General features: G+C 36.2%; 1 protein-coding gene across 1 annotated transcript in view; it reads left to right on the forward strand.

Moving 5' to 3' along the window:
- Positions 1-9895, forward strand: part of ROS1 (c-ros oncogene 1 , receptor tyrosine kinase) — a 169246-nt gene that overhangs the window by 128226 nt on the left and 31125 nt on the right. Inside the window, 2 exon segments of the mRNA XM_006879005.1 lie at positions 3345-3442; positions 3654-3857. Of these exon segments, the coding sequence (XP_006879067.1) occupies positions 3345-3442; positions 3654-3857 (302 nt within the window).

Here is a 9895-nt window from a genome sequence, read left to right on the forward strand (position 1 = left end):
TCCCCTCTACCCCAATGTCAGACTCCTCTTTTATAACAATGGCATTATTTAGTATTTGTCCTTTTGTGACTGAGATATTTCACTCAGCATAATGTCCTCCATGGTCACCCATTTTGTACAATATTTCATTAATTCCTTATTTTTCAGTGCTGCATAATATTCCATTGTGTGATTATACCACATGGGCACTTAGGTTGTTTCCATCTCTTTGCTAATGTGAACAAAGCAGCAATAAACATTTGTGTGCATATGTCTGCTTGGGTAGCAGTAAAAATTGAAGTTTTAAAATTTAAAAAAACCTGCAGTTTTGGCTGAATGTAGAAAACTTCTGTATAAATAATTATTTGTCTCTTAGGTGGGATTAAGACAAATAGAAACCCTCCCCTCAATGAAGGGAGCTCTGGTGATGCAGTTCATAAGGAGTTGCACTACTAACCCAAAGGCTGAGCCTCTCTGCTGGTCTGAAACCATCAGCGCCTCATCAGGAGAAAGATGAGTGGTCTCCTTCCCACCATTTACAGCTTTAGATATCTGCTAGAGGGTCATCTCTGAGCTGATTCTGATGGAAATGAGTTGAGTTTTGATATCAACAAAATTGACTAACACAATGGCTGCAACAGTAGGCTTCAGCCAGAGATGGTGAGGGCAGTGCTGTTTCAGGCAGGCTTTGTTCTGCTTTATAGAGGGCCATTGTGTGTAGGAGATAACTTGACAACAACCACCCCCAACACTGAACTATAGAAGGTGTTAACTAAGGAATAGACTGAAATAAAAGTTGAGTATGTCTTCAAGATTTGCAAGGAGAGGATAGATTAAATCCTTGGGTGGCATGTGAAATCCAGGAGATATGGTTATACTAAGAGGTGAACACACCATTGTTGCAGGAGATATGAAGAAAAGTGATAGAGAGACAGCACAAATACATAGTTCTGTCTGTACTGGTTATGATGATTTCTAGGTGGCAAAATCCAGATCTAGGTTTTGTTAGGATAATTTTTAAAAATGCACATTTTCTGCCCAAAGGCTATATTCCTATAATGTACAATTCTAATTCCTGACAGTTACTCAAGTTAGGGTCTTTATCATCACTAGTAGACAGGAAGACTGAGAGTATTATGAAAATCTGTTGATGGGAGCAGAGTGTTAGGCACCAGGAGCAGAATTTTAAGACAAGAAAATATCATCAAGTGTAGAATAGGCTTTTCCAAGAGCAAAAAAGGGTCACACTCTCACAGGAACCAAGGAATGAGTCTGGATACCCAATAAATCCTCAGACACAGGCCATGGGACAGCTGTCAAGTAGACCTGATTAGGACAGAAGGGGTATTGAACCTTGGACAGAAGGTCGGAACCTAGCTAGCAAACTTAGATGTGGTTAAACAGGACCAGTGGGAATCATGACCCCCATACTAACAAGATTATTTTTGTTGTTGTTGTTGTTAAGTTTAAAATTAAGCAACTAGGATTAACAAGGGAGCTCCGGTGGCTTAGTGGCAAGAAGCTGCTGGAAACTTTTTGAGATACTCAATGAAGTATATGAATGGGGATCAAGAGTGAGGGAATTTCAGGAAAAATGAGATAGTAGAATAAAGAAATTGAGAAGAGCAGAACAATAGTAAAGTATAACAAGTGATCAATGTGAGTAAAGCATGGATTATGAGAGGGGAGCCAATGGGACGTGGTAGATATCAAGAGAGCTTGGCTCACCTAGAGGGCCACTGGGGACCGTTCTCTGGAATTTCTTTTGGAATTACAGGTGTGAGCATCAAGGAAATGAGCTAATTAAAGCTGTGTCTTATGATAACCATAATACCCTATCATACATCGCTTTTAAATTATTCACTCCTTCATCTGTTTCAGTGCCGTATACACAATTTATCCAGTTTTTCTCAGTCTTACCCCAACCCTGATATCACAAGAGTCCACAATTAAGGTTGCATAGTAGAAGGTGGTTATCACAAGAGTCCACAATTAAGGTTGCATAGTGGAATGTACTTGGGGCGGTGGGAGGGGTGCGGGGGGATTGTGTACCAGGGAGGGAGTATTTCTTTTACTTTTGAAAGAGAGGAGCGAAGGGGTGGGGGGAGACGGGCTGGGCGGGGAGAGAAGTACAGCAATGAACGAATGGAAATCCAAAATCTCTGTAAATGTTCATTAAAATTATTAAAATTTTTTAAAAAGCTGTGTCTTAGGGAGAATAATTTGGAAATGGAGCATAAGAGGCTAGGAAAAGGAGGTTTTGGATGATTCAAATTAGTGATGATAAAGACCCTAACTTGAGTAACTGTCAGGAATTAGAATTGTACATTATAAGAATATAGCCTTTGGGCAGAAAATGTGCATTTTTAAAAATTATCCTAACAAAACCTATACCTGGATTTTGCCACCTAGAAATCATCATAACCAGTATAGACGGAACTACGTATTTGTGCTGTCTCTCTTAAATGAGATAAGTAACCTGTGACCTTGGAATAGAGTCTTGCCAACAATTTATTTGAGTTTTATCTAACGAACAAGTCATTGTCATGACTATCATCAGGCCAAGTACTCAACTAATACGTACTAAGTAAACTATCATTATTACTACTTAGGAAAATTCTCAAAATCAAATTTATTGCTACGGAGTTTATTCAGACTTATAGTGACCCTCCATGAGCTCCTAGTGGAAGAAGACTGCCCATCCTGTGGAGTTGCTGGTGGATTTGAATTACCAGAAATGCTGGTCTTTGTAGGTTGCTAGCTCAGCACAATACAGACTCCACAACAGCTACTGCATTAGGTGCCTGTTACTTCTTATGAGTTGGTTCTGACTCAGTGGCAATGAGAGTTACACACCAATTATCCTACGTGCATTATTATCCTGCAAAGTCAGTAATAGGATTCTTGTTTAACATAGAGTAGAATTGTTTGGTGAATTAAGCAACTTAGATCACACAACTAGGATATCTGACCTGACATCCTGAAATCCTTCCAAAAAAGACCTTATACTGACACTCTGTCTCTGCTCACTAAATACTGTCTGCATTTATTTGTCTGGATTTGGGCAAAAATATTTCCACTGATGTGGAGTCAGAATAGCTGGCCCTTCAGTGGGTTTTTAGGAGGCTGTAAACTGCATAGGAACAGACAACTCAACTTTCCTCTTAAGAGCTGCTGATGAATTTGAATGAACCAGAGAGATGTTCTCTTTGGGTTAACAGCACCACTCCCATCTAGACAAAAAGCATATACATTTAGTTCTTTACCATTTTGTTTGAATACTCAAACATAAATTTAAAATGCTGTTTAAAAGTAATAATATATATATATATGGTAAAATATAATTATTTCTTTGTTTCTTTTAGTTTCATGGTCCTTTACTCACCTTGGTTGACCTTGTAGACATATGTGTAGATATTTCAAAAGGATGTGTCTACCTGGAGCAGATGCACTTCATTCACAGGTATGATGATATTTTGGATACCAAGTTATTATGGATAATTGCACAATGATCCCCTGTAGTTCAGGTAAAACACATAAATATAATTAAACATTTTAATTCCTTCAAAGCAGCAATTATATCTGTAAAAATATTTCTTCTCAATAGATTCTCTAGTGTTGCTTAATCCTTAGAACTTAATTAAGATCATTAGTAAATATGCTTTCTGCCCTAGGGACCTGGCAGCTCGGAATTGCCTTGTCTCAGTGAAAGACTACATCAGTCCATCACGGACAGTAAAGATTGGAGACTTCGGACTTGCAAGGGATATCTATAAAAATGATTATTATAGAAAGAGAGGAGAAGGCCTGCTTCCTGTTCGGTGGATGGCTCCCGAAAGTTTGATGGATGGTATCTTCACTACTCAATCTGATGTATGGTGAGCTTCACAGGACCAGAGAAATGTGGGCAGACCATAAAATGTCAGAGTGAAAAGGAATTGTAAAAGACCATCTGCCCTATATTTTTATGTGAGAAAACAGAAGCCCAGATAGGTTAAGTGATTAACCTCAAATGAAAGTGACCAAGGTGGGCCTGTTCCTGGGTTTCTTTTCTTTTTTGTTTTATTACCATTTTATTTTTTTATTGTGATTTTAACAAAAGTTTACTGAAAAGTTAGATTTTCATTCAAGCATTGCTGCACGTTTTCCTCCCTATCCCTCAATTCACATGTTTAAAATAACTCCTTCATTGTTGCATAATTTCCTCCTCACCTCCATTCCTCCCACAGTCCACTTTGCTATGCACCTCTTATTCTGGACTGTTGTCTTGCAAATAAGGCCTACGCATGTATTTCTTTTAAACAGTTCTTTCCTTCTTCTGTTCCAAATGCAATGTTTATTATTTATCCCTTCTTTTCTTCTTTTCTCCCCAACTCCCATGTTAATCTTGTTTTATAACAGTGGTGTTATGCAGTATTTGTCCTTTTGTGACTATTTTACTCAGCATAATGTTCTGGAAGGTCACCTTCTTGTGTAATATTCTATTTGTTCTTTGTTTTTCAGTGCTGTGTAGTATTTAATTGTGTAAATATACCATAGTTTTTTCTATCTGTTCATTTGTTTATAGGTACTTAGGTTGCTTCTATCTCTTTGCCTTTGTGAATAGCAAAGCAACTAACATGGTTATACATATACATGTTTGGTTGGCAGCTGTGGGTATATTCCTAGTAATGGAATTGCTGGGTCAAATGATATTCATATTTCCAACTTTTTGCAAAAGAGCCATACCACTTTCCATAGTGGTTGCATCATTTTTATACTCTCACCAGCAGTGAATATGGGTTCTGATTTCCCCACTACCCCAGCAGCATTTGCTATTTGCTGCTCTGTTGAACGTTGCTATTGTTGTTGGGGTGAGATGATATCTCATGTTGTTTTTATGTGCTGGCAAGTCACTTGCAACTCATAGCAACCCTATTTACAAGAGTCCTAAACTCTGCCCTATCCTGTGCCAACATAATTACATCTTGACACACCTACTCCCACTACCCCAATCACTGAATCAATCCATCTTATTGAGGGTCTTCCTCTCTTACGCTACCCCTTCACCCTCCCAAACTTGATGTCCCTCTCCAAGGACTGGTTCCTCCTTGCAACATGCCCAAAGTATGCCAGACAAAGCTTCAGAATCCTTGCCTCCAAGAGCAGCCTGGTTTTACTCTCTTTGGGACAAAATTGTTTATTCTCCTAGCAGTTCATGGTATATTCAATACTCTTTCCAGCACCACAGGTCAACGGCACCAATTCTCTTTCTATCATACCTAGTCATTGTCTAGCACTCTGATGCATAGCACGCAATTGTGAAGACTATGGCCTCGATCAGGCACATTTCAGTCTCCAGTCTGATGTTATTGCTTCTCATAGTTGTTTTTATTTGCATCTCTTTGAGAACTAGGGATTTTAAACATTTCTTCATGTATTTGTTTGTCACCTGAATGTCTTGTTTGGTGAAATATCTATTTATATCGTGGACCCATTTGCAATTGAGTTGTTTAGCTTTTTCATATTGAGGTGCTGGAGTATTCTATAAATTTTGGATGTGAGTTCATTGTCAGATATGTCATTACTAAATATATTTTCCCCAGTCTATGGCTTATCTTTTTACCTTGCTGGTGGAGTTTTTTGATAGCCATAGGCATTTGATTCTTAGAAGTGCCCATTTTTCTATTTTATTCCTTCCTGTTCGGAGATTTTTAAAAATTTTTTTATTTTAAGATGCTTGAATGACTGTTCATATTGTAGATTAGAGCTTCTAGAGTTCTTTCAAGCTTTTCTCTGATGGAAGTTTGTGGTCTTTGGTTTTATTCCAAGTCCTTGATCCACTTTGAGTTGGTTTTTGTTTATGGTATGAGGTGTGGGTCTTACTTGAATTTTCTTACAGGTAGTTTACCAATTTTGTCAACACCATTTGTTAAAGAGGTTTTTGTTTCCCCACTTAATTGATTTTTGTTTCTTTGTAAAAAAATCAGTTGAGCATACGTAGATGAACTGATTTCTGGGTTCATAATTCTATTCCACTGACCTATGTGTCTGTCACGGAACTGTCTTGATCATCATCTCGGTATAGTAGGATTTGAGATCAGGGAGTGAAATATCTCCTACCTTGTTTCTCTTTTTAAGGAGTACTTTGCTTATTCAGGGTCCTGTTCCTTTCCAGATGAAACTTGAAACTGCCTTTTCCACATTGTTGAAGAATGGAATTAGTATTTGTATTGGGATTGCATTCAACATGTAGATTGCCTTTGCTAGAATTGTCATTTTCACAATATTGAGTTTTTCTACCCAAAAATGTGGTATTTTCTTCCTTTTCTCCAGGTCTCTTTTTGTTTCTTGTACTAACGTTTTGTAATTTTCTTTGACTAGGGGTGTGTGTGTGTGTGTGTGTGTGTGTGTGCATGTGTGTGTGTTTCTAATTAGATTTACTACCAAGTATTTAATCTTGTGGTTGACTATTGTGATGCGTATTGTTTTTATTAGCTCCGTTTCTGTATTTTCTTTGTCACTGTAGATAAATCCAATTTGATTTTTCTATGTTAACCTTGTATCCTGCCACTTTAATGAATTGGTCAACTATGTCTAGTAGTTCTCTCACTGAGTCTTTTGAGTTTTCTAAACATACTATCATATCATTAATATATAGGGATAATTTTACCTCCTCTTTGCTAATTTGGATACCTCTTATTTCTTTCTCTTGTCTTATTGCTTTCACTAAGACTTCCAATACAATATTGACTAGGAGAGGTGATAATGGGCATCCTTGCCTAATTCCTGTTATCTCTTGTTCTAGTTTCTTATATCTCTCTCCATTGAGAATGAACTTGGCTCTTGGTTTTGTGTATATACTTTTTACTATGTTAAGAAAATTCTGCTCTATTCTTATTTTGTTGAGTGTTTTAATCAGACCATGGTGTTGAATTTTGTCAAAGACCCTTTTCTGCATTAATTGATAGAATCATGTGGCTCTTGTTCTTAGCTTTGTTAATGTAACAGATTACCCTGATTGTTTTCCTTATGTTGAACCATCCTTGCATACCTGTTATGAATCTCACTTGGTCATAGTGAATTATTAATTTTTTTATGTACTGTTGGATTCTACTGAGTATTTTTACATCTATGTTCATGAAAAATAATAGCCTATAGTTTTCTATTTTGATGATGTCTTTACCTAACTTTGGTATCAAGGATATGTTTACTTCATAGAATGAGTCTGGGGAAATTCTATCTTTTTCTATTCTCTGGAATACTTTATGTAGAATTGGTGACTGTTCTCTGAATGTTTTGTAAAATTCACTAATAAAACTATCTAGTCCAGGACATTTTTTTGTTGTTGGAAGTTGTTATCTGTTCAATTTCTTGTTTTGTAATGTATTGTCTATTCAGATGTTCTACTTCAATCTGGGTCAGTTTAGGTTGGTTGTGAGTTCTAAGTATTTGTCCATTTCCTCTAGGCTTTTGTATTTGTTTGAGTATAATTTTTCATAATATTACATTGTTAACCCTTTTAGTTCAGTTGGTTCTGTTGTGAAATTGCACTTTTCGTTGGTTATTCAGATTATTTGTGTCTTTTCTTTTCCTTTGTTAGTTTTTCTAGTGGTTTGTCGCTTTTATTGACCTTTTGAAGAACCAACTCCCGATTTTATTGATGGTTTCATTTTTTTAATTTCCTATTTTATTTTTGCCTTAATTTTTAGAATTTCATTTCTTTTATAGGGTGTAGGGCTTTCTTGTTATCCTTTTCCAAGTTTTTGTAGATATTTGGTTAAAGAATCATGATGTATTGGAACAACTGTATGAAACACAATGTGAATGAAGGAAAGTGTGAGACAATGTATATGAATTTTGTATGCACATCAATATACAATATATTTCTTATACAATATACAATTATACATAGCAAACAATGCAGATAAAACAAATGAGGCATGAGAGGCTCTGGAAAAACAAGAAACCCCAATCCAAAATATGAGGACCAATGTTTTAGCTACTGCCAACATGTTAGAGGGACACATGAACAGAGTTGAAGAGATGGAAAACACAACCAGTGAAATAGAAGATAGAATTAGTCATCATTGATCTGTTAGAACAAAAAGCAGAATAAAAAAGGAAGTAAAAAGAAGAAAACCTAAGAATAATATGGAACACCATCAAGAGGAATGTTGTTATTGCTGTTGTTGATTGCTTTCAAGTTGAGCACGACTCATAGTGAACCTATGAACAAAAGGCCTGAAGCCGCTCTACAACTATCGACATTTACCAAAGTTCACAGAGTTTCTGGAGGCATGTTGTTTCAGAAATGGATGTCACTCCTGCTGCACATAATCAGAATACCAGAACAGGAAGAAGCAAGTAACTACACTGAAAAAGTTGTGGAAGAATTGTTAGAAGAAAATTCTTCAGGCATAATTAAGAATTTGAAAATATATAAGCTGAGAGAATATCACACAGAATAGACCCCAAAAGAAAATCACCAGAACTAAAGATAAGGAGAGAATTCTTTGAAACAAGAGGGAGAAACAAACAATAACCTATAAGGGAGAACAAATAAGGTTAAGTGCTGATTTCTCAAGAGAAACCATGTGAGCAAGAAGATAGTAGAATGATATGTATCGAACACTCAAACACAAATGTCAACCAAGAATTCACTACCCAGCAAAGCTGTCTATCAAATATGAAGGAGAGCTTAAGATAGTCTCAGAAAAGAAGAACCTAAGGAAGTTTATGAAAACAAGACCAGCATTGCAGGAAACACTGAGAGACGCCCTTCTTATAGAGGTGCTACAGAAAGCAGCATGGACCAAAGTAAGCAGCAACAACACCAAAAAGGACCCAAAGAAATTATAGAAATAAAACCTTGCCTCTCAGTAATCACACTGAATGTGAATGGTTTAAACGCACCACTGAAGAGAAAAAGAGTAGCAGGTTGGATAAAAAAACAAAACCCATCAATATGCTGTCTACAAGCAACTCACCTCAAAAGGGAAGGTAAAGAAAGACTAAAAGTAAAAAGTGGGAAAAAATACACCAAGCAAATGGCAACCAGAAAAAAGCACGAGTAGTGATATTAGTCTCAGATAAAATAGATCTCAATGCAAAAACCATCACAAAGGACAGGAAGTTCACTACATAATGCTTAAAGGGTCAATAGAACAAGAGATCATAAAAATAGTAAATATCTATGCACCAAATGATAGAGTGCAAAATATATAAAACAAACATTAACAAAACTGAAAAGGTAAATAGACAATACCATCATAGTCTTTAGAGACTTCAATACACCACTCTGAAGAAAAGATAGAACTACCAGATAGAAACTCAAAAAAGATGCTGAAGAATTAAACCACACAATAAACCAACTCGATTATATATATATACACACACACACACACACACACACACACACACACACACATATATATATATATATAGGCTAATTCACCCCAAACACTCACAGTATATCTTCTTCTCTAATGTACATGGAATGTTCTCCAGAACAGATCACATTTTAGGTCACAAGACAAGCATTAATAAATTCAAAAGCATAGAAATAATCCAAAGTATCTTCTCAGACCACAATGCTACAAAATTAGAAATTAATAATTAGGAGAAAGTAGAAAAAACCTGATTCATTTGGAAGCTGAACAACACCTTGCTTAAACATGAGTGGGTAGTTGAAGAAATGAAAAAGTTTTTTGAAACAAATGACAATGAAAACACAACTTAGAAACAGCAAAAAGGATAATCAAAGGTCAATTTATAGCAATAAACAAACCCTTCAAAAGGCAAGAAAAAAAAGACCATTGGCTTTCTAACCTAACATCTCCAACAAATTGAAAAAGGACAGCAAGAAAGCCTGACACGCCATAAAAAACCCTTAAATTACAAAAATTAGGGCAGAAATAAATTAAATAGAAAACAG

The sequence above is a fragment of the Elephantulus edwardii genome, unplaced genomic scaffold, assembly GCF_000299155.1.
Source record: "Elephantulus edwardii isolate Elephantulus edwardi_28Jun2011 unplaced genomic scaffold, EleEdw1.0 scaffold00002, whole genome shotgun sequence".
In the NCBI taxonomy this organism is placed as follows: Eukaryota; Metazoa; Chordata; class Mammalia; order Macroscelidea; family Macroscelididae; genus Elephantulus; species Elephantulus edwardii.